This window comes from Pyrgilauda ruficollis, unplaced genomic scaffold (genome assembly GCF_017590135.1).
Source record: "Pyrgilauda ruficollis isolate IOZ18807 unplaced genomic scaffold, ASM1759013v1 scaffold56, whole genome shotgun sequence".
Taxonomy (NCBI): domain Eukaryota; kingdom Metazoa; phylum Chordata; class Aves; order Passeriformes; family Passeridae; genus Pyrgilauda; species Pyrgilauda ruficollis.
In genome coordinates this window covers 547,799-573,573 of record NW_024527266.1, presented here as the reverse complement: position 1 = coordinate 573,573, position 25,775 = coordinate 547,799, and the positions used below count along the sequence as shown (strand labels likewise).

The 25,775-nt window shown below is 38.2% G+C and overlaps 1 protein-coding gene across 2 annotated transcripts in view; it reads right to left on the bottom strand.

Moving 5' to 3' along the window:
• Positions 1-3,523: 3,523 nt before the first annotated feature.
• The window catches only part of CRY1 (cryptochrome circadian regulator 1), a 39,360-nt gene continuing 17,108 nt past the window's right edge, over positions 3,524-25,775 (bottom strand). The window contains exons 2-14 of one of the 2 annotated variants that reach the window (XM_041481591.1): positions 20,110-20,218; positions 16,684-16,826; positions 15,135-15,319; positions 13,685-13,773; positions 12,972-13,112; positions 12,566-12,877; positions 9,940-10,091; positions 9,641-9,843; positions 8,776-8,877; positions 7,649-7,741; positions 6,391-6,462; positions 6,186-6,293; positions 3,524-4,190 (exon numbers count right to left, since the gene is read on the bottom strand). In XM_041481591.1, coding sequence (XP_041337525.1) covers positions 6,190-6,293; positions 6,391-6,462; positions 7,649-7,741; positions 8,776-8,877; positions 9,641-9,843; positions 9,940-10,091; positions 12,566-12,877; positions 12,972-13,112; positions 13,685-13,773; positions 15,135-15,319; positions 16,684-16,826; positions 20,110-20,218 — 1,705 coding nt within the window. In that variant the 3' untranslated portion in view covers positions 3,524-4,190; positions 6,186-6,189. The remainder of the gene's footprint in view (positions 4,191-6,185; positions 6,294-6,390; positions 6,463-7,648; positions 7,742-8,775; positions 8,878-9,640; positions 9,844-9,939; positions 10,092-12,565; positions 12,878-12,971; positions 13,113-13,684; positions 13,774-15,134; positions 15,320-16,683; positions 16,827-20,109; positions 20,219-25,775) is intronic. The other variant, XM_041481592.1, reaches the window with a different exon arrangement.

Genomic DNA, 25,775 nt, shown 5'->3' with positions numbered 1-25,775 from the left:
GAAAGCTGAGGTAGCAAGCGAAGCGTGAGAATTTCATTCCCCTAGTCCTTTAAGGGCGGTAAGGTTCCTACCCAAAGAACACCTTCTCTATTGGAAATAGGGAGCACAAAGGAAAGGAGGCTCTCTTTGTAGGTTGTTTAATGTAATGTAATGTAATGTGATATAATCTAACGTGGAACAACACGGCTGCCAGCAAGAGCCTGTGCACGAAGGCTTTGGGCACGGGGAGAGTTTTACCCGAGTCTGCTCAGCAGCTCTGCGATGGAGCAGAGACAAGAACCCGGATCTCAGGTGTCCTGGCTCCATCGCTGGTCCCAAAAGGCTCCCTGGCAACAGCCCAGTAAACATTTCAAATCGGCAAAATATCGACAACACTTAAAAACTGGCTTTTGGAAACGATCTCTAGTCAAAGTGCATTTGAAAAAGAGAATCTATGTCTGTGCAGGCAAGCACACGCGGCAGTGCTCCTGAAAAGCAACTTTCAGAGTAACAGAAGAGGTTTGGCTTCTGACCGGGAAGCACAGGGTAGCTATTATGCGGCTATTCCATAATTCCCACGTATTTTCCCTTCTCCGGAGCACTTTGTCCCCAGAAGCCTGGGCGTGACGCGGGGCCGGTCCGCTCCCGGCCGAGCACCGGGCTGGCCCTCACGGCCGCGCGCACAGCGCCCCCTGCAGGCCGAGGGCCGCTCAGCCACAGGAACGCAGCCCAGCCCCGCGCCGGGACTCCGGGAAAAGAGAAATTAACTCTGCCCCACGAACACACACCGCGAACCTCACGGGGCTTGTGTTTTAACTCCTTTTGTCCCCCTCTGCTCAAAAAGCTCTGTAAGCAGGTAGCACCAGTACACGACGGGCCACACGGAGCTCCTTTGCAAACGCTCAGGTTCTGAATGCTTGAAGACACTTAAAACTATTTTTTCATCCCAAATATCCCCTAAAGTTGTTCTCGCATGCTTTCAGAGTACATTTTTTGGTTTCCAAAAAACTCTCCTCTCCCCATCTCCTACTAGCTCAGGGAAGGGCCAGCTAAATCCCTTGGAAACAGAACTTTCTTGAGGAATGTTTTAAGCTCCATTTCTGGAGGAGAGCTCTAATAAGCCCGGCCCTTATTCCATACTGGATTTATAGCACATGTCCAACCCCTCGAAAAATCACAAGGGGGTAGTGGGGGTGTGAGGAGAAAAACCCTACGTTACAATGGTTTTAGTAATTTTCTAATGTGCAAACAAAGCCTTCACCGTTTTTTAATTTATTTTTATGTGGTCACAGCACTTAGGTTGGAGGGGAAGAATATGAGGCAAAGGGCTTTTATGAGGCTGTTGCTAATCTGAAGGCAACTTCTCCCCTCTTTCACACTAAACTAATCACAGACCGTTTTTTCCACCAGTCCTGACACCAGAACTCCTCCAAGCCAGCACACAAATCAAACAGCATCTCCATAAAGTTTCCTTTGCAAATCCAAGGATTTGCCTACACCAAGAAGAGGAATACACTTTTCAGCACTTAAGAAGGGGGGAATTAACGTAGCATAAAAATAAAACTCCTTGGGAAATTTCTTCTTTCACCTATTGAACTTCCAGACTGGTTGGAGGAAGGTAGTATTTAAGATGATGTTCTTACCTTGATGAAGTTTCTCTGTGGGAGTTTCATAGCTTAATCATTCAGAAAATCTAGGTGGAATGTTTAATTTAGACGGTATGGTTTTTTAATCTAAGGTAAGCAGAAAAATTCAGCATTATCTTGACAGAGTAAAACATGTCTTAAAGCAGTCTGGGCCTATTTTTTTTTTCTATTTTCAGACTACTTAAAAAAGAAAAAGAACTGTTTCTTTTCCTTATTATGCATGTCCCTAGGGAATCCCTCCATTTTATTTGGACCGATCTATGGAAAATAGCATCTGCTTCTCTATTGTTACCTTTAAGTTTTTTCATAAATTTCAAACATTCTCTGCCTCAAGAGAGTAGACATACTTCTATTTTCTTAGTAGTGCTTTTGCTCTTGTATACAAATCAGTATGCAGAGATATTTACATTAACAACTATAATCTAAAATCTAGTACTACAGTAATTTATTCTGCCACAACAGCCCGGCTGCATATGCTGTTGCAAAAATCTAATCTGAATTTTAAACCAACACACAGAAGTGCCCACTGTCTAGAAGTCACCAATGTAATACTAAGAAAAAGATAATTAACTATTCTCGCTTTAGAATTAATTAATAGTACCAACCATATGAAGTTTAACAAAGACAAGTGCTGGATTCTGCACCTGGGATGGGCAGCCCTGGATGTATGAACAGACTGGGAAATATGATGCTGGAGAGCAGTGCCACAAAAGGGACCTGAGGGTCCTGGCTCATGGCAAGTCAAACATGAGCCAGCGGTGCCCTGGCAGCCAGGAGGGCCACCCCTGCCCTGGGGGGCATCAGGCACAGCATCCTCAGCTGGGCAAAGGAGGGGATTGTCCTGCTCTGCTCTGCACTGGGGCAGCCTCACCTCGAGTGCTGGGGGCACTTTTGGGTGCCAATATAAGAAGGATCAAAAGCTCTCAGAGACCCCAAAAGATGGCAGCAGGGATGGCGAGGGGTCTGGAGGGGAAGCCATATCAGGAGTGGCTGAGGTCACCTGGTCTGTTCAGCCTCGAGGAGATTGAGAGGAAACCTCATTGCAGTCTGCAACTTTCTCATGAGGGTAAAGAGGAGGGGCAGGCACTGATTTCTTCTCTCTGGTGACCAGTGACAGAGCCTGGGGGACTGGCCTGAAGTTGTGTCAGGAGCGGTTTAGGTTGGACATCAGGAAAAGTTTCTTCACCAGAGGATGGTTGAGCACTGGAACAGGCTCCTCAGAGGAGTGGTCACAGCATCACACCTGACAGAGTTCAAGAAGCATTTGGACAAAGCTCTCAGGTACACGGTGCCTGAGATTCTTGGGGATGGTGCTATGCAAGGCCAGAAGTTGGATTTGGTGATCCTTCTGGGTCCCTTCCAATTCAGGATATTCTAGAATTTTAATCTGGGCACCCATTCAAGTAGGAAACTAACCTAGTCATATGCAAATTCATACTGCTTCTTCAGAGATCTTAATGGTCTAAGAAAACACTTAGATACAACTGCTCTAAAAATTTGAGACAGTATTGACTGAGCATTCAAGCAAGTCTGAAATCAACATCCTCAAAAAGCAGCAAATTAATGCATTGCAGGAAAGACTTTGCAGCTATCAAACAAATTGCAATTACAGCAGGGAAAAAAAACCCAACCCAAACACCTAGATTGTGAAGAAACACTTATTAAATACATTGGTAAAAACATTTAATGGTCAGAATACATACATCCAGTTTCAAGAAAAAGGCCTGGATAATTTGAATATTGTTTTGCTTCATGATTACTTGGAAGTAAAAGGTAATATAGTTAATTGTTTGTGACTTCCAGATTAAGTCTAAAAAGAATATTTCTCTTCTTTCCTGAAACAGTTCTGTTTGGAAATGTAAGCAGGAGCAATAGACTACACAAAAGACAAACGTATGTATCTATATATACAATTTTCTTTTATTAACAAGGTATGTCATTACTGAACAAGGCAACTGAGAAATACAAGGACTGGACATATACATGAAAATTTTACAACTGGACTAAAATTGGCATGTGTTTTATATACAGATGTGAGTAATTACGGTTACAACTCTACTGTATTTGATTAAACATAGTCCCAAGCACTTACAATATGAAAATATGAAATTGATCATACAGAGCTCAAGTATGGAATCTAAAAATAATGATTTAAAAACTTTGAAACTTTCTATTTTCATCTGTTTTTCAGAACAGCACTATAGCTTTTCCTACTACCATATACATGAAAGATTATCAAAAATATATTGATGGGTCTATCACTAATCATGAATATTTATATTTACAATAAGTTAGCAAATTCTTCACCAAATACTTTATATACAAAACTCAATTTGCCCTTTGTGAAAGAGTCATTAAAAAGTTAAAAACCATAGAAATGCCAGTTAGAAATAATGCATTGCAAAAATTGGACTTGTTTACAACAACTGAGAACAATTGAAAATAATTTATGAAAAAGTATGTACTTTTAGAACATGAACTCTCACAACACTTTAGCTCCAATACAGAGTAGCAGGAATTTTGTCCCAGGTGTTCTTTGAGTGGCAAACTTCTCTTCCAATCAAGCTGCAAGAAAAAAAAGAAAAAAAAACATTCTTAAGCAGTTTGATGCGAGTCTTTGAAGACAGAATTCAAGGGACCAATATTGTTTCCCCCCTTCTCAATGCAGGAAGCCCTGTCCCAATCTATATTGGCCCAAATACTCAGAATTCTTATTTCTCACCTTAAAGGCTAAAAGAAGAAGGAAACAAAATAAGAGAAACCCAACAAAAGCCTCTGTACTCTGTACTTGAGTGCTATTCAGAAGTGCACGACCTTTTGCCAGCAGTGTTTTGAGTATGATCTTGGCTGATGTTTGTATGGACTATAATGCTTTTGCAGCATGCTTTGAACACCCCTAACCAAATCATCTTCTCTGCCAAACTAAAAACCCCTCCAACCTGTCTCTCAATTGAAAAAGAACTTAGACAGGAACCAGACGTTCGCTCTGCAGGTACTTCTTCTACACAGACACGAGCACCTAAGGAACTCTGCAATACAAAACACGGATGCTGAATGAATCTACACATACTAAGGATTAGACAGCTACTGAAACACAGACTCTGTTGGAATTATGTTCCATTCAGGCCCATCCAAGTAACAGAAATCAGTTTGAGAACACAGAAGCAGTTTATAGGGCTTCCAGTATGTGAGAAAACAGCAGATGGATCACTCACTAAGGTCTCAGCTCACTTCCTCAATTGACAGCATTATGGAAACAGTGCTGTGGTTCTGCACTGAATCAAATCAGTACGACACAATTGTTCCAAATGCACTGCAGTAACTTCGACAAAGTGCTGCCACTGTATAACAAGCAAAATTAGATCTTGCTGTCGAAACCAAATAAAGTAGACTGAATTTCCCTTTTTATCTCTAGAGAGATGATGAATGTATCTCCTACACTTGTTGCATGGAATCCCTGTTTTCCAGTTCCAACAATGTCTCTCCATGTGCTATTATCTCGCTTGTTGTGCTATTCTTACTTATTCTTCAAATTTCATAATTGACCAATGCTCCACTTAGTTTTTTTTAGACATCTTGATCACTTTTAACCTTTGCAGACACACTTCCAGTCTTGAAATCCTGTCCTCTCTCATTTCAGACAGTCTTCCATTATTTGGTTTCCTTCCTTAGTAATTACTCTTTGATTTAATTTAGTCTTACTTCTTTTCAGGTCACCTTCCTTGCTCCTCTCAAATCAAGCTTACTAGGGGAAGAGGTGTAACAATTTTGGCCTTCTCTTTCCTCTATCCTGTTCCCAACTTTAAAAACCACAATTGACTTATCTTCTCTGTGTTGATGATTTTACACACACAAAACTGCTTCTCCAGTTTTCTACTTCTCTCACCACATTTTCACACCTGTTTATGCGTATCCATCTGCAATGCCTTCTCCAAATTCAAGTCTTTTTCACCACAGTGTGACAAACTTGGGCACTCTGAGTAACCTGCTTCAATTACAGACCAGTGACAAAGGCTCACATCTTCACATCTTATTTGTCCCTACATCTTCACACTCAAGAACCACACCAGCATCTTGCAGGTTTTTGGCAGTATCTCTCTAAAACATGTACTGCTTAGTCCACTTATATATATCTAAACTAATCCAGGCCCTGAGCTCTTCCTTTTAAGTTGTCTTAGTCCCCTGATTCAGGTCACCATACAATCATGCAAACCATTCTACTGCCACAGCTTAAGGTGAGATGCAGGAACAGAGAGCAACTGAAGCTACTTAAGTAGCTCTGCTAATGTATTAAAACCATAGTTTATCCATCTTCCTTTCACTAACACCTGGATCTGCATCTGATAATCTTCAGTCTGGCTCCACTTTTGCAACTACTTCCTATCTCATACTTCACAAACTCTTGGAGCCAGAATTTCATACTGTCTGTTTGTACAATCCCCAGAAAAGAAGTATCTACAGCAATAGTTGAGGATCCTTTGCATTGCAGTGACATAAATGTTATCACAGACACAAAATCTGTACAGGACTTTGATAACTTGAAGGTGCCTCAGATCTTACCAGTTTAATTTGTGCTCTGTCGCTGGACTTTTGGTCCAACGCTCTGAGTTTCTTCTTCTGGATTTGGGCGTTTCCCTGCACTAATGCCAGTACCAAGGGCCGTTCTTCCTGATAATTTAAAATCAGTGTTTACATTAAGACTCTATTGCACCCTTATATATCCAAGAAAAGTTTTGGGGTTTTTTTTCATTATTGTTTAAATTACCTGCTTGCAATAAGTGTGATTGCTGATTGTCTCCATGAGCATAGTGTAAGATACTACTTGCTTGACAGTAACCTGTTCAGATACAGTAGATATTTATTATACTACATAAAATTTAGAGCTGCAAGCAAGTGTAAAATTATGTTCTGTACAACAACAAAAAGGAGCCAATTGATTTATTTTCCATCATCAAGAATAATCCTGCCAGAAACTATCCTGAATGCACAAGAGTTCTTATGCAAAAGAAAAATAAGCCTCATGGTAGTCTATAGCAGTTAAACATATATGCAATGATATCTGCAGAGTGAACATGTAGTGCCTACATATTTATGCGTTATATTTGCAACAAGTAGAATGCTTGTATACCCAGACACTTTAATTATAAGTTGTTATAAATTTTAAATTAAATTCTAAATTTAAATTTTATTTCTGCCAAGTCCTTTTTATTATTTTGTTATAGCAACGCAAATGAATCCCTGGCATAACTTAGTTGTGGAAAAACAGAAAAAAAAAGCAAGTTAAAAGAAAGATGAGAATTTTCTTCTGATCCATGTAAACTATCTACTGGCAACCTTGAAACTGAGTGTTCTGCGTGAATAGTGCAATCAGCAGAAGCAGTTGCAAGGTTTCTTGTTCTGAACAGTTGCGGTGTTCCAGTTACGTTCTGGGTGCTTAAACAAAACACAGATTACAGCCTTTCCTGATCAGTAAACACACCACCTCTGTTAAGACTGCAAAGAAACAAACAGTTGGGTTAAATTTCATTGCGACTTGGATCTATCACAAACCACAGCTTAAGGTTCTGTATACTTAAAGTAACACAAATTTGCTTCCACAATAAGAGATTATCCACACAAAACTGCAGAAATTAATTATATATGGAAAGAGCGGTAGTGAAATCGGGGAAAAGATAACATACAAATTTTGATATCCAATACACAAGGTGAACTTCTGGTTTTCAGTTTCTTTTAAAGTAGCCTAGGATAACGTTTATTTATTTTTTTTTAGTCACATTTGTGATCCCTCCCACTCAAAGCATACAAATACTGCTCTAGATGAGCACTTTAGAGATAAAAATGACAAGACAAGCAAGTTCACTCTAAGAAATAATTTCTATGTTTCAAGAACAGAAACAAGGTCAGTTCATGGTGTATACAGCAGCTGTCACCCAAAATCTATCCATGCTACTTTGATGTTTTGTCTGGTTTTCCATAGTTGCAAGGATTTGGAGATCCTCTACAGACTGGCACTGCCATAATACCTTGCTGCTGAATTCCACTTGTTCCTGTATGAGAGTCTCCCAGGGCACATGACTGAACAACAGAATGACCATCACCAGTTCCCAGCTGAGCTCCTGGAGAGGCAGGGAAAAGACTTAAACATAACAGAAGGTAAAACTCTCGTTTTGGGATTTAAAATGCGGGGGGCTTATCCCGCTCTTCAAGACATAGGCTTTTTATTGTGGGTTTTAAACTTTTTTTTTCAAACCCCCTCATTACTGGTCCAAAGCTCTAAAGCTTGGACCAAATTCACTGAACCTCCTACAAAAGGAATACATTTCTGATGTGAAAAGCATAAGTACATGTATATATGAATGCATTTTAAAGAGAAAAGAGTGCCCATGATTTTTTAAAAATAAACCTTTCTTGTCTTATACACATCCTAAACTTATAAGAAATAAAAGCACAAGCACTCTGCTTTAAGGAGTTTGTATTTTAAATCTTTAGGAGAACTGTACTGGTTAAGAACAATAAGGTCCACCTTCCTCCACAATCTGCTTCTAACCTTGACCAAAGCCCACAAAGAATACAAAACTGTTAGATTTCCAGTTCTGCTGTATCCTTTTACATTGAAGAGTCTAAGGTGTATATAGTATTTAAGATACACCATGGGTTAATACAATTTTAACACTGTTCTTATTTTTTCCTAACAGAAATAAATAAAATAAATAAATTTAATAGAAATAAATAAATTCCAGTAAGCAATCTAATGCCAGCATTAGAAAGCTTTACAAGTTAGTAATTCTCACTTGAAAGTTCACAAGTCACTCCTTATTACAAATATCAGGATGCTTATACACTTCTAGGACAAAATCATATTCAAATGCTTTTGAAATCAAATTGTTTGAGACTAGTTAGTAAGTAATTTTTGGAGTGGGAAAAACACAGATGAAAAATATTTGCATATTTGAGATTAAAAAAATAACGTAAAGATGTCTATATACAAACACTATCAAGCAGCGAATAAATTTGAAACATTTGTGACTTGCACTCAGAATTGTCTTATGAAAGCAGTTCTTTCTTATAATACAAAAAGGCAAGGGCATTATAAAAGAAGTTTATGTAGTTCAGTCTCAATAATTCTATGTATGGAAAAAATTTGACTGACCTCCTGTACTACCACAACCAGAAATGCTTTCTCCTGGTGAATAGCCCATTAGGCCACCATTTCCATTTCCATTTGGATTAGAAGGCACAGTTGCAAGAAGACCTAAAAAACAAGACAAAATATATAAAGAAAGATAGCTAGAGAAAAAAAATCAAGTGCAGCATTCTGTTTTCCTTGTGATAGCCAATTCTTCACCCTCACCTTGAGTGGTTTACTTTTATGACAGGAGAACACCTCTCTGTCTTGCCTGCTTCTGTTTCTTGCCAAACAATTTTAGTTCACATTTACTTAATTTTTTCTACATCATATTCTGCATAGCTTTTCCAATATTCCTTAGTTACACATATCCAACATGTTGGGTTTAAGTCCAACATATCCTGATTGAATACCCAGTATGTGAACATACTGACTGCTCACACCTTGCTGAGCAATACAGTGCACCTGGTTTAACTCTCAGAGCAAAGGGGAAGAATCCACCAGGGGCTGGGTTGGTGCTTACTTCTGCAACTGCATTTGCATAAGCAAATACAGTATAGCCGAAGTTACAAACCACATAAAATTTCTACACCGGTACTAAAACTTAACTGTACGAGAGTCTATCAGAATGCACAAAAGACCCAATTTAACAAAAACACTTTTTTTTTTTCCAAAGACCCAGAGAAAAAAAATCCAAGCAATATTTGGAGAGCCAGTCCCCTCAAACTCTTTCCTTTCTCAGTTACATATAATATTTACTTGGATACAAACCCTGGTCACCACCCTGAGCTTAGACCTGACTCTCACTGCTATAAAACTAAACTATTAATTGCTAGAAGGTGAGAGAAGTTTTATATAAATAAATAAAGCAAATAATCTATAATCATACCTAGTCCTCTGTATCGTGAAAGCTGCTGGTAGATCTGTTTCATCCTCTCAATATTCAGACGGCTTGCCTCTGCGTGGTTTACCATTGGTTTGGGATAATTAACTCCTATAATACATTTTGCAGCCTTCTGGATGCTCTCTGGGGCATTCCAAGGATCATAGATGTATTTTGCAGGGAAACCTCTAAGGACTGGCAAATAACGTCTTAAAAAATAACAAAAGGGTAAAAAGGTCATGTTAAGTATAAAGCTGCTCAATAGTTTAAGCAACACCCACTGCAATTTCCAGATTATGAGTTACCTGATATAATCCCCATTTGGGTCAGTTCTTCTGCCAAAACCCACTGGGCAGTAGCAGTGAAAAAACTGTTGAAAGAAGGAACTACAGGATAGCCACATCCAGCTTCCAGCATTTACACTCCAATCTGCATCAAGTAACAGCTCTTCAAAGACCTTAAGAAATCAGTGCAACACGTTAGTCTGGGCATGGCGCATCTTCAAGACACCTACTTTTTCAGGATTAGCTCTTGAGTTTCTGATTTCTTACCTGGCAGCATTCACAGAATGCTCAGTATGCAATTGCAAATGCCTTAATGCCAAACTCAAGAACAAAAGAAAAAATTCATAACCAGGATTTTATCCTGTAAACAAACTTGTAAACATCTCAGCAAGCTACATATTCTTCTTGAAAAATAAATGCCCAAAGGATGGCTGGAGCCTCATGGCTTCCAAGTGGCATTTGCTATTTTCAGAAGAATTGCTTCATCACATTCCAGCTGAGTAAGCTTTGCAAACTTCCAGAAAATGGGGAACATACAAAGTACATTTTGAACACAAATTGCTGGTCTGAATACCTCAACTTGCACAGCACCTTTCACTATGTGAGGAATCCCAAGAGTAGAACTGAAGAGTTTCTGGGCACCCCAAACATGCAGAAGTTGTGTTCTTGAAGCTAATAATTTATCTAGCAAGTCACAGTTTTGAGAACACATTCAAATTCCTGGAGGCATTATGAACCACCAAGAAGACTGAAGGATGATATGACAGATAATAAATTCTGGTCTGAAGACCAAAAAAAAAAATCTTCCAAGCACTTTGATTCTAATTTGTTACCCCTATTATATATTTAAAAAACCCCAAAACAACAACAAAACCAAACTAAATAAACAAACAAACAACAACCAAAAAAATCACACCAAAAAAACCCCCAAAACACGAGCAAGCTGAAGATTTATGAGGGTTTTACTTTCAATCTGGAGCTCAGTAGCTGTGAAACATTCAAGTTTCCAGCACTGATTGCTTTTTCATCTCCAACACAGACAGTACTAACTTGTATAAAAGGAAGTTTATCTGCTCAGTCAGATCACTAGCAATGCATGCTTACAAAAAACAGAGCGAAGCCTCATTCTGTGAAGGACAACACTCAAGGCCTTTTAAAAAAGAGTGCCCCTAGAAGTAGTTTTAAGAACAGATCCTTATTTAATACATATTTTTGCAAGTTCTGATTTTCCTTTCGAACTTGCATAAATTCCAAATCGACCACCTTTCTTCATGCTAAGGCACTAAAAACTCAACATCATACTACTGCCATCCAACTTCAACACGTATTATTCCTATACATGGTCTAAATAAGGTAATACTATTAAACAATGATCTCTCTCAATCTCTTTCTCTATACGCTCAATAAGGCATTTATTCCACAGTATACACTGAGTAAGTGTTACAAAAGTATCTTTTACTAAATATCTGCAACTACTTGGGAAAGAAAGTGTTTTCAAAAAACAGGATTTATCTCAAAACACTTTCAAAAAATGTCTCAAATAGATGGTGACTCATAATGCAACAAGATCTTTAGACATGAAGTGTGTAAGCACACAACTGTTCCACTAGATGCTGCCATGTAGTAAGACTTTGGAAGTAACACCATGGGGAATGCCAGATTAACTTTTGCTAGCTATGGAAACCTGAGTTGAACATCTTTCCACTGCACAAGTCTGGGGCCTTCAAATATCTGTATTATTGCAGAAGTAAGAACAAGCTGCCATGTATCTGTAATTTACAGAGTAATTTATCTGGAACATACTGAGTTACCTATGTATGTGCATCTTCAATGTCTGTATTTGTGAACTGCAGAAGTAACCAAAATTTTTTGAAATGTGTTTGCTTACAACTGATTTGTTAAGGAAGAAAATTTCATATGATTATATACATACAGAAATATGATGTCAAAGTCCTGATGGCAATTAAATTTTTTAGATTTCAAAAATAAAATTGTCTGATTCTCAATTTTTCACAGGTTATTATTGCTCAGTAAAAGTTATGCTATGCTTCTAAAAATGTAAAATTGATTCAAAGGCTTAATTAGTGAGAATAAATTATTCCCTTGTTTTCTCCAAAAACCTGACATCTTAGATTTGAACTTCAGCATCTTATACTTGCATAAAATTAACTGCATTAAGCCTTTAGCTAAATCATGTTCCTTTACTCACAGTTCTAACACTGGGCAAAGTGACAGAAATTGCTGAAAGGACATTCTCAGTTTTTAGTTTCCTCTCTTTTATTCACAAAGTACTTACCCTTTGCAGGGAAGCAGATGCAAGATGTGAACAGAAATTGTTCACACACAGAATGATTGGGAAAAAAAATTAAATTACAGTATTATTATTGTAATTATTTGTCAAGATTTAGGAAGAAATCTCAAATTTGAAAGAACTCCAGACCTATTCTGACTGCAAGAATTTAACATTCCAATGAAAGGGGACATTCAAGAGGCAAAATTTCAGCACACCTGGTTTATCAGAACCGATTTAGTTTTGCCCACAGTTTAAGGTTTAAAATTCAACTTAGCCCACACAGCAACAATTCTAGAATGACCAACTGAAACTTTAACAGGCACTTTTAAGAAATTCAAAAATAAGAAACATTACCTTCATTCCTTCTTCCCAGCTAATCCAGAGGTCCCCTCGAGTCAAAAAGCATGCTACAGCATGCCGGGCTAAATGGTGTATCCAACCTTCCTGACGAAGTTGTGTCATAATTGCATCAATCCAAGGAAAACCTGTCCTGCCTTCTGCCCATTTGGCCAAAGCCTCAGGATTCTTATCCCAGGGAATTTGAACACAGATAGGATTCCCCTCCATTTTATCAAACCGTGGATTGTTAGTCGCCGCTGTGTAGAAAAATTCACGCCATAACAGCTGGCCATAGAGGGAGAGGGGAGGGGAGCTGTTCTTTTTTACCTGAAGATCACCATTAAAGAAAAAATTTTATTAGGAGAAGTAGAGGATAACCATGGCATCTAACAACATGTATCTGACTATACAGAAGTCCTACCTTTTTGTACAGATCCGTTAATTTGAAATAAAAGAGCCGACAGGACAAACAGCCAAAGCGGAGGTAGGGACTAAGCCCCGTAGGGCTTGCCAGAAGGGAATTTGCATTCATTCGTGGTCTTTCAAAGTTTGCTACCCAAGCCTTAAAAAAAACAAAACAAAACAAAACCCACACAGCAAAATTAGAGTACAGGCTACATAGCAACTTAGAAAGGGAGAAATCACACACTGTCTGTAACTGAATCCAAACAGTGGATAGATGGTCAGGTCACCTACGATACACAGGTGCTCATTTTGAATCAGCAGAACCTCTAGAAGGTAAATTCAACTCAATGCAGAAGGCATGGACTGTCTTCCAGAGCTATCTGTGCCTTTCTTTTAAATACACTGGAAACCCAGACAACTAGCAATACAATGTCAGAAGACTTTCCCTTCAAAATTACAAAATGTATTTTTTTTAAATAAAATTACTTCCAAAATAAAATTAAATTTATAGTATAGAAGAGTAAAACAGATGGTCTCTAAAATTCATATCAAAGACATGAATTTTATCTTTAAAAAACAAACTATTGATTTATATCATTGAGGCTTTGAGTTCAGGTGTGTGGGCTTGATTTTTTCTTTAACACAACTTGCCCAAGTCCCTTTAGGTTTCACAGTAAAGAGTAACTATGTTTCCCAGATATGTCAGACTTGCAGTGATCTGAAACACACCTTTCGTTCTAAATGTCTTTCTAAGCGTGTGAGAGCTTCAGTTTCTCCCCCTGGCCATACTGCAGAAGGCAAACCATCTGTGTCAAAACCTGAAAGACAAATTGAAACAAGGAAATTGCTTGTTTGTTTATACTGTAAGGCAACAGAATTATAGCATGTTGATACATGACTACTGCATTCTTATTAAAACCATAAGCTGGACATCTGAAAAAACCTGTTTTACAACAGAACACAACCAAGTCTTCTTGAAGAACATCCAATACCTCTAACTTGCAGCAAAACTCAAATTTTTCCTTTTACATTTACATTAATGTACATCACAAATTTTAGATGCTGTATTGTCTTACTTCAGTCCCAACCCTTCTGGTTTGGTTTTTTACATGAAGTGACCCCTCAGATTTTCCACATCTGCAATATGCAGGCTATCGGGCTATCCTAAAACCATAACTTTTTTTTTTTTAATTGCTATTAAGAAGCAACAATTGCTTTTGTCATTTACAGAATGTCTAAAAACTTTTCCACCAAGGTATGAGTGCCATCTTCAGAACATTCCTAGATATCGCTGACCTCAAATAACAGAGATTGTAAATCTGATGATAAACATGTATTTGAGCTACAAAAGAAAGATAAAAAGAAGGTAATCAGATTTTTTCCACATCCTCCCACCTGCCCCAACATTGCTCACCAGATGTGTGGGAGAACATGTCTGCCTATAGTTTAACCACTGCATAGTGAGTTCATTGCTTCTTATAAAGGCTTTAAAAACCAAGGACTGTTTTGTAAGAGTTTGAATGGACTAGACAGGGAAGTAACAGGTTAACCAAAATCTGTCCAGACCCTTTTGTTAGCAATTTGGAGGTCATAGCACATTTGCCTGTATTTTGGGATGTGTGGGGAAACAGGAAAGAGATGAGGAGCTTCACAGGACAACAGCTGATACTATTCCTTAAAATTACATTTATAGAACCGTAAGACTTTTTTTCTCCCAGAACCTTTTTTTTCTCCCTTTAGAACCTTCTAAAGTAATTAACTGTGTTATTAATATATTTTTTCAGTATATCAAGAAAAGAGGGCAGGTTTTTTTAAAGAAGTTTGTTAAATGACAGATAAATGACCCGAAGCACAAAGATACGAAGTGTATTTAATACAAAATGAAGCATTAAAGACTATTAATTAGTAGCTTAATGATTATTTGGTACCCTGGGAAATTGGCTATGCTGTATTACAAGAAGCCAAACAGTACTTAGTATAGTTCGACCTGACCTGTCATTTACCAGAAAACAACCAAAATTTACAGAGTTGATTATCTTTTTTTGTTCCTTTTGTATGCCATTATTGCATCAGGTTAACAATTACCCACTAGCAGGACCTCACTTGTTGTTTTAAGTATTGTGCTTTCAGTGGTAGATTAGATCTTGTTTCAAAATGTCAAAGCAATCTCACAACATACCCAGCTCTTCAAGTGATGGCACACCATATTTCTCATCGTGGTCATCAGAAACTGGAGTAGTGCATTTTTTCATTACTTCTGGGGTTATAGTCTCCACAGGCATCTCCAGGGGTTCCATTCTACTAATTAGGGTCTGAAATCGCTTGTAAGTAAGCGGAGGCTGTCCTCCATTTAATTCTATTATTCTATATTAAAAAAAAAAAAAACAGAAAAGCATGTCAGGCAATAGTATTTAACAGTTTTTCTTATAAAATATACACACCTATACATACACAGAAATACCTTCTTACCTCCCTCCAGCTTACATAGAATCCCAAATACACAGGGTAACCCAGACACTTAGAACTTTAAATATACCATCTTTCTTTCCCCATGAGGGAGACATATAAACTAACTGTTTATAACCAAGTCAATTTTCTTCATTCCTGAGTTATAGAAATTCCCTCATGAAGAAGGATATAATGAACATGGACAGCTCAAGGCAAAGAAAAGAACAGATCAGAAGCAGATAGAGATCCTAGCTACATGCAGAAGTGTCCAAGTCACGTAGAAGGCCACAGTATTTACGTTCAAAGAAATTCACTTTCCCCTTCTGGTATTGAGAACAGTAGTCAATATTAAAACTGTCTTAATACAGGGGGAAATTAACATGTAGCTTTTACACACTGACTGCCTAAAAAAACACAGTTTTGTGTTTTGCATTGCCATTTTAAATATATCTGCAGTCTTGGAAACAAGGAAAACTTTGAAGAAAAATTTACAAACTGATAGATGGAACCAAATGCTTATTTAGCAGGGTGTTTGGGTGGGAGGGGAAAAAAATTTTCCAATTTAGGATTAAAAAAAGTCATCTATTGGTTTCAAAAAGTAAATACTTCCAATTTCCCTGCGCTCCCATATGTCTAAAAGTTTCTTATAGATCAGCTTATAAAGAATAAAATGGGCAGCTACCACAATAAATCACCTAATGTTAAGAGAAGACAAGTTATATTTGTAACAAGTTTGTGGATTATGTTTCTAGGGAATTAACACCAATCCATTAAATAGATCTGTGGAAAAATATAACAAGACATTAAGGAATAGCAAACAATCCCCAATTACTTATTGAATAGATAATTGGTAGGAAACAGTTCTTAAAAAATCTTAAAGGACTTTCTCATAACTTGTGTACAAAAAGTGAAATAAAGACAAAACAAACAAAGCAACTAAACAAAACCAGATATTATTTGGGAGAACCTACAGGCTTGTTTGAGGAACTTAATTATAAATGACAGCTAATTAACATAAACACTATTTTCAAAAGAACTCCAAATTAAAACTGCATTTCAGATTCAGTTACATATCTTTTTTAGGAGTTTCAAAGTTCTACTCAGTATGTAATAAAATTTGGATGGATGGATAAAAGTGAAACATAAAATAAATGTGTAGTTTTCCTAACTATGAACTGTCTGGTGCAGGAAGTAGCCCACAATATATAAATAAATACTACATAAAATTCCAAGGGTTTTTTCCCCTCCTTTTTTAAAATTCAAGGAAAATGGTAACTTACTTGTCCAGGTCATACAATGTATGCGAAATCCGAACAATGACCTCCACTCCCGCTTCACTAGCCAGCTTCTTGATAGCTGCATCTCTTTCCTTCCCAAATGGTTCAGAATCATATTCAATAGAAAGTTTTGCAATGTTCCATTCCTGCAACACAAACCAAAAGTGTGGTCCTTTAGCAATTCAGCTGCATGACGGAGGGTCAGGGAAAGGAGAACTGGAAGGACAGTGGCAGAATGGAATGTCAGCTATTACCTGTGGATAGTTATCAGAGATACAGAAAGATCCAAAATATATTAGGCACCCAGAATAACAAAAATAAAGTCCAACTTTTTGGCATCTAAGGAGCTATCAGGCACAAAGAGCCTCCATCTGTCCTATTACCATGGGTGCTCAGTAATACAATGTGTAATGAACAATTTCCATGTAAATTCTGAAAACTCATCTCTAACTCTAGGATCCACATACCTTAAGAGACTCAAGAGAAGAGGAAGATGACAAAGGCTGTCTTCTGAACATGGATCAACAGCAGTACCTTGCTCTACACAAAAGCTTTTTACATGTCTGTCAGCTTTAGCAGCAGAACCAAAGTTTGATGGGAGGGGGTGGAAATACTGCCCTGCCCTATCACCCAACATTTTCTTTATCTTTTCCAAATCACTTCTCCTCACTCAATGTTCAAATTCTTAAATTTAAAAAAAGAAAAAAGTCTGTTTTCTACAAAGAGAATGCCTTGTGCCTTAAAGTCTAATATTCTTTATGTCACAGATGCTGTTACCAAGGCAAACAGTCACAGGTGAGGAAAAAGAAGGAAACAAAGGGATCAATAACAGCTAAGGCTGCTTCTGCAACAGTAAGAAATTGGACAGGTGAAGTATGCACAAGATGATCCTAGAAAGCCATCACTCCAATCAAATACCTTTCTAATCCCTCAGAATCTTAATGACTTGATTTAATACACCATAGTATTTCAGAGAATTGGATTTACCCCAGAAACAAGGGCACCCAATGCTAATCACCTAGGTGCAATTTCACTACCGAACTCCAGCTCTCTCCTAGATGAAGCCCAGCCCTGAGAACAGATGATTCCAAGGAGTGCTTGCTCTTTGAAACAAGGCTGTCCCGCCATCCTTAAGTCTGCCAAGACTAACCCAGCAGGCCTTAAATCCTCAAGGAACTTCCTACACCATCACGTAACATTTACTTCCCATTTCATAATACTCCATAACATAAAACCACTGTCTGACAAGCTGCAGCAGATACTTCTCTAAACCCTTCTTTCCTCTCACGTTTTGCAAAAACCGTAAAAAAGGGTGTCCAAGACACAGAGTCAAGTCCCTACAGAAGTCAAGAAACTCTGAGACAACTGCTGTGTAATGTGAATACACCCAGATCACATCAGCATGAGCTAGACAACTAGAAGAATTAGAGACACAGATAATTTTGCACATAGTCATACTGCTGAATGGTTTTAGCAACAGTGATGCATTAAAAAAATCACTGATTGTTTCAATTCTATTTTCTTTACTGAGCCAAGCCCAAAGACCTAAAGATAGAAAGCAGACCAGGACAAATTGAAGAGAATGGGGCAAGAACAGGCCAAAACTTAAATTAAATGAAAGAACCTAAAGGTGTTTGAGGTCTTTTGTAAAGATAAAGATAGATCAGTGTTCTGCCTTTTGAAGGAATTGTTCAGACTGTGAAAAGCAAAGCCTCACCAAGAAACAGCTCATTCCCAGGAAATTCACAGATGTTGGCACCTGTGATAGGGCTCTACAGAAGTTCCACTATCTCCTACCCTAAATTAATGACTTAACTAAAGTTATTTTTCCAAACTTAACTGAACTTATTTTTTCCACTTGTGTTCGTTCTCCAGGGTCAGGATCATTGCTCACCTTTGAGACATTTAATAGGGATGATCTAAAAAGCCTTGTTCAGTGTTACAAGCCCTTCACTGCACTGCAAGTGTCTGATGTATAGCTACTGCTCTGGCAAAATAAGTTGTGAGATATAATTACAAGACAGATGCATGTTCCAGGTCAACTTCACTCAAAAGTGAAGAAATCCTCAAGAGCTTCAGTAAATTGTTTGAGCATAGAGGATGTCCTGAAAAGCCCCTTAGTGAACCAATATATGATAAAGACACTAACTTGAGGAACCAGAAGACACAGACAGTTGTGAATGTTCTTTTTTGCTTGTATCTATCTTACAAGTTATTTTAATTTTCTTCTCAGCGCTAAAATTAATATTCTAAAATTGTGGAAATCCAATGCTGCCAGGCATAGAAAGATCAGCCTAGCAGCAAAATCTGAAACAGGAGCTGTCAAAGTAGCCATTAAAGTATTTAAGAAGACTTGCCACAGGTTGCTCAAATCCAGAAGGCAACACACAAAGGGAAGACCTTTGCTCCGACTTAAATGCAACCATACTAAGTTTGGCAGACAAATACAATAAGCTTGAATATCTGAGGGGTTGCAAGCAGCAGCTCATGCCACAGCATGAGCTCCAGGAAATTCTTCACTGAGGGGAAATCAAGGAAAGATCAGTAGAAGTATCATCCAGTTAGCATTTCACAACAAAATCACAACAATGAAGATGGAAATGTGGTTTGAGTTTTCAGCTTGATGTTGAAGACCTGGGAATAAAAACAATGAACATACAACCTCTTTGGAAAAATGGGCATTTCCTTTTGCCCCCCAATCCCCCCCCACCAAGCTTCACTTGTTTCAGTCACCTCAATTCAATCATTCTGAAAAAACTCTTCAATTTGCCCAGTGGTCATTTTTACAATACTATTATAGTATTACTGCCTTAAATACACTACTATCCACAGACAACATATTACTATCAGTAGCAATCACTCACAGCTTTAATTCTTTCAGTAAGACCCCTTCCCACAAGAGCCTTAAATTTCTTTCACTAGAAATTGCTTTTTAGTTACACTGTGCTTTTAACAATCTTACTACTAGAAAAAAGCTTATTAAATCACCTTTTATGGCCAAAAAGCAATCACAGCAGATGTTTGGCCTAAATAAAACATTGTTTTTGCAGGTCAGGCTTTGAACATGTGCACAAAATTCATGTGCACAAAATTTTATTTCAGTACTACAAAGGGAACCTGTAAAGGAAAATGTAGTAATACACAGTACCTACACGTAGCAAAACATTTGAAATCAATTCTGTTTCTGGAGAGAAAGAAGCAAAAACCAGTAAAGTCTAAAAGCAACTTCGCTCAGTTGGCGATAAGCACAATAGAGAGGAAAAAATAAAAACTAACACAAATAACTTTAATGAGAAACTGAAAAAGAATAGATCAGTATTTGCATTAATAACTTGCACTGAATGAAACAGTACAAGAACTATTCCTCGCTGTAATTAGTTTGTTGGTCATATTTGTGGATAGAAACAACAACTGCAAGGTGGTATTTACCTTAAAAAGCCTGGGGAAAACATCTGCTGGCTGTCCACGGATAACAAACAAACGTGAATTCAGTTTCCGCAGATTGGCATCAAGATCCTCAAGACATTGAAGCAGGAATCTGCAAGAATTTGGAAGAACATTTGTTTTCTGAGGCAAACCAGACAATTTTACAACAGAAAACGGTAACCGATAAGAATAATCAACAACAATTATCAGACCTTGAGCACTTTCTGCAAACTTTATTTAGTGTTGCATGCATGTTCATATCCTAATTACACTTGGCTTACAGCGATATGACACCCCGTAATATCTTCCACAATACATAATTCATAAAACCAAACCACATTGTCATTTCAGTTTTCCCCTCAACGTTATTCAGCTGTGGAATGGACTAAAACATGCTCTTAGTCTCAACTAAAACTACAAGTCTCTTGTCATTCTAAAGACAGAAAAACTCCTACACTACACAAAAAACCCCAACGAACAAAGAGATAATCAGCTGTTGGCACACTGCTACTAAACTAACCCAAGCCCTTCTTACAACACTGAACTGTTACTAAAAACAGCATACCATGACTACACAGTCATGACTATCCCTCTGCCCTTCATTTATAGAAACAGCCCTCTATATAACATATGCATCTTGGCTGTAACTTCACCAGAATTATTCAATAAGCAAATTAGCACATCAGGAAAAAAAAAAAGGGGGGGGAGAATGGGGCGCCGCAAACCTGCAAGTGTTCAAGGGAAACAGGTAGTTACACAAAGAATGTTGAGACAGGTTCACATGCGCAAAAATTTATTAGTAGCTATAATATCTCCAATGGTGAAAGTGGTTTGGGGAAGAAATAAATACAAAAGGAAAGAGGGAAAAAAAAATCTACCTTGCATCCAGCTAGAAAGAGAAGTGCTGGAGGTCCCCAGATCAGTGCCCTTCCCCTGGACTCTCTCCAGTCTAACAAGTGGCCTCCTCCGTAATATTTTTCTCTTGGTCAGCAGGTTGAGGGAGGTCATCCTCTCCCTTTACTTTGCCCTGGTGAGGCCACATCTGGAGTGCTGAGTTCAGTTCTGTGCTCCCTAGCCCAAGAAAGACCAGAAACTACTGGGGAGGGGTCTGGTGGAGGACTACAAAGATGGTGAGGGGACTACAGCATCCTTCTTACAAGGAAAGGCTAAGAGAGTTGGGCCTGTGTAGTCTAAAGGAGATTACTGAGAGGGGATCTTCTCAATTCATACAGATATCTTAAACGCAGTGTCAAGAGGATGGGGCCAGACTCTTTTTAGCAATGCTCAATAAGACAAAGGGCAACAGGCACAAAATTAAACAGGAAACTGCATCTGAATATAAGGAACAACATTTTTGAGGGTAACAGAAGACTGAAACAAGCTGTCCAGAGAGGTTGCAGTCTTCTTTCCTGGATATATTCAAAGCCCATCTGGACATGATCCTGTGCAATCTGCTCCAGGTGAACGTGCTTTAGCAGGGACAGTTGGACTAGGTGATCTCCAGAGGTCCCCTCCTACCCCAAGGATTCTGTAATTCTGTACTAACAATATACATTTCACCAGGAGCTGCTCATGCCCTCTCAGCCATTCCTTCTTGCAGTGCTGCTGGCACTCAGCAGAGCACATGCTGATCGGGGCAACTGCTGAGTCAGTGCCTGCTGGTCATTAATTTCTGTGCTCACACATTATTGCATCTCCTGCCATAAACCCCAAGCTACACCCAAAGGGAGGGGAAAAAAGGGGCAATTCCCACACTGCAGTCTGTTACTCCTGAGAAACCCTGCTGTAATGACACTGTGCAGGTGCAAGGCCACAGCGATAACACCTCCGGAGCAACTGCCTGGAGCAAGGCAGGAGAAGCAGAGCCACGACAGCTGGAGACTGCGCCTGCTGAGAAGGGGCACAGCTACCACAGAAGGGCAGGAGCAGCTCTGCAAGTGCCCACCATGTTATGAGGACAAAGGCACTGAGCAACTGGTTTACTAAAACCAGGAGTTCCTGATTTTAAATCAGGAGTAAACCTGATTTTAGCACCTAGATTTTGAAGACAAATCCTAAAAGCTAACCAAATTCAAGGAAAATGCTGCACCTTCTAGGAGGGATATAGCATACATGATTGCTGTAAACCTGCTAATATCCATTTTCTAAGTATTTAGCAATATGTAAGTGATGCCTACCTAACACACATTGCTTCCACCTTTACATAGGGAAAAAGCTTATCAAAAATAGTAATCTAAAAGGCTGGGATGAACCTCCCCTGGCTGCTATTAAATACCTACAATGTGTGGCTCACTTGACCTGAAAGAGTAAGAACAGGCCTCTTGGCAGCCAGCATAAAAGAATACAATGGCTTCTTGCTGGCAAACCACGTTTAGATGTTTAATGACTGGAACAAACCAGAAAGCCTAATTTTTCTCATCTTCCTCAGTTTTGTTTTGAAAAAACTCTGTGGTAGTTAGGAAAGAAGAAGAAGAAGAAACTTCTCTATACACATTTAATTAGAAACCATGCAGGAGTTATTTTAAGAATCAGATGAGAGTTGCATATGCTTCTATCAGAGAGAACTTGAGCCCCATGTCCCCAGGACAAAGTCAATTCTATTTGGACTCTGAAAATTACAGCTTCATTTTCTTGTGTTTTTTTAAACTTGGAATGATAATTAGTCTTATCCATGTGAATCTCATTTTCAAGGAGCATGTGCATTCACATATACTTCACAAATCACTAGGAAGACAGACTGCAATACTGTTCTGGATACCTTTAGAATAATCCAGGGAGTCAGGTTTTTTGGTTGGTTTCTTTTTTGTGGTTTGGTTGTATGGAGTTTTGTTGTTGTTACACTGGCTTCTTTGTCTGTTGTCTAAACTCATCTGACAGAGTAGAGGGAAAGGTTATAGAAAGAAACTGGTGATATAAAATAGTCCTAACTATTCCTGCATTTCAGGAAAATTGATTTTTTCCTATTGGCATTTCAGTTCCCTCTATCTTCTCAGTCTCTTCTCTTCCTACCTGACTGATCACAATATATAACTGCTAGTCTGGGCTGGGAACAAAATCCTATTCTAGATGATAACACGCACTGACCCAGTCTCCAACTCACATCCAAGATCCCTAAACTTGCCCTTAATACTGTTTAATCTCTATTTGTTGATTCCCCAAATCCCCTCTATTATCTCTCTTATCTCTCACCACACTCCAGCATTTCAATCTCCATAAAACTCTTTCAGGTACTTAACAAAAATAACAGTGTAGACTCAAACTGTTAAATATATTTAGGAAGAGAGCAGGAGGGTGGCCAGGGGACACACACACTCTCCCTTACCTCAACAAAAACCAGAACAAATTAAAAACAGCCCAACCACAACTTGTGTTGCAAGACTCACAGAAATCACATTGTTCAAAAATAACAGACCAAATCAAACTCTAGTGACCTTATAATATCTAGAGTAACAGCAATGCAAAAGAATGTTGCTTTTGACTTCCAGAACACACACTCAGCTCACAGTTACTCAGAAGAAGCATGCCATTTATTAAGCATATTTCATTCTTTCAGTGGAATCAAATGTGTTTTAACAAAATGTGATGTAAATAATTAATCACTTATTTTGTTTTCATCCACTGTATTTATGCTATACTACATCTAAAAGCATTTTTTTATTAAAGTGCTAACAGAAGTCATCTAACATAAAAGCCTTTACACAGATTTATAGAATCACAAAATAGTTTGGGTAGGAAGGGACTTTTGAAGGCCATCTAGTCCAATCTCCCCTGCAAAGAGCCTTACTCAATCAAATATGAACCTTCTTAAATAATCACTTATAAAAACATACCAAGAAACATAATAATCAAATCAACTACTTGTCATAAAGTTTTTACCTCCTCTTTATCTCATTAGTACCCCTAAAACTTAGAGAAGCAGCACAGCATCTTTAACTGAATGCAAAATTACTTGACCTTTTTCTCTGAAAAGATCCACCAAAATGCTCACAAACACATTCCTTTCACAGGAATGGTAAATTAGTCTATGAATTGAAAATGATTATGAAACCTCCATCTCATGAAAAGTATTTCTTTTCAGTAAATGAGCTCTAGAGGCAAAGTTTCTTCATAGCAGCTATGCTATGAAGAGCTACTAGGCTTAAACTCTACTATACTTTAAACCAGACTCTAGCAATGAGAAGATATTTAAATCTCTCCCTACAATAACAGGTCATGTTTCTGAGTCTGCAATCTAAATTAACTTTTTTTCCCTCAACCTACCGGTCAATGGGAAAGCACTTTCTTTTGCACTTTGAATGAATTATATGAGCTAAAAACTTTATTAAGACACAAAAAGGATGCCCAGATAATTTTTATCAGATTAGAGCATCTGCCTGGTTTTCTGTATCTAGTCTCAAACATCCCTTAGGCAAACCAGGACGAAATGTTCACTAATAATTTCACACTAGCAAACGATGTGAGTGAGGCACATGTATGACTGACATGATGATAGAGAGAGGCAGAAAAGACTTCGTATTTTAACATGGGGAAGATGCTGATGCAAAGCATCCCTGTCTGCAAGCAACATTCTTAGAGAGCATTACTCACATTTTGCAAGAAATATCTAATTATGATATTCAGAACTTTCATGAAAGCTGCTGAAGACTTCATTCTTTAAAAGACATGCACATAAAATCTTAGCGGTTGACTCCAAGAAACTCCATAAACCTTCCTTGCTGTCAATCATACAAGGTATGCTCGGGGTCTAAAATATAAATTAATTGCCAGAAACTGGCAATAATTGCATAATACAGCTCATAATTTCAGCTACCATGCAACTGAAAGAAACTGATACCATCAAAGTAGCTATTCAAAAACTTCAATAAGTAATTGTTAACACAGTTAACCATTAACAAAAAGACCTAAAGCAAGCATTACTTCACACAATGTTCCTGCCTCTACTGTCTATATTCCTGCACTATTAACATGATTAAAGACTATACAGGGAAGAAGTCAGGAGCAGCCTGTTAGAAAGGTAAGAATTTTATTTAGGGAGGAGACCTGCAAGAAGGATACCTATAGACATGCTATTTAAGGCTACCCTTAAGTCTTGTTTGGGGTTATTTTTAGGAGTAATAAACACCCAAAACCACAATCAGATATAACCATCCTTGCCAGTACAAAATGAGGGCAGTTGCTGGGAACTGAGGGGACTTAAAATGCAGTGGCTTCTCTTGCAGGTGCTATTCACATCTGAAAATGCTAGTGGGCTAAACCATTAGGAATAAGTTTTCTGAACTAATCCAGATTCTGAATTTGACCATTAGCAGGAGCGTTAGACTGCACAGACACAAAAAATATAGGAATTTAGCTAGCCTTTCTCATTCTGAGAGGAAGTTTAAGAATTTGAGTGAAAAGGAACAGTGCTAAAACTTGTTCTGTTCCTAAGTTTAATACTTTTTACCTATGACTGATCAACTTCCAGCAACTCATCCAAACTTGTGTTTAATCTCTCTTTTTAAATACCTTTTATCTATCCACTAGTCCTCACACCAAGCCATTGATTTTCATCAATAGAAAAGCTCTGTCAAACAAGAGACATGTTGTTACGGGTATTTGATTGTCACCCAGACTTTGTCTATCAGAATTACCTTAGGCAGCCTAGTATCTGCTAGCTTTACTACCCTGTT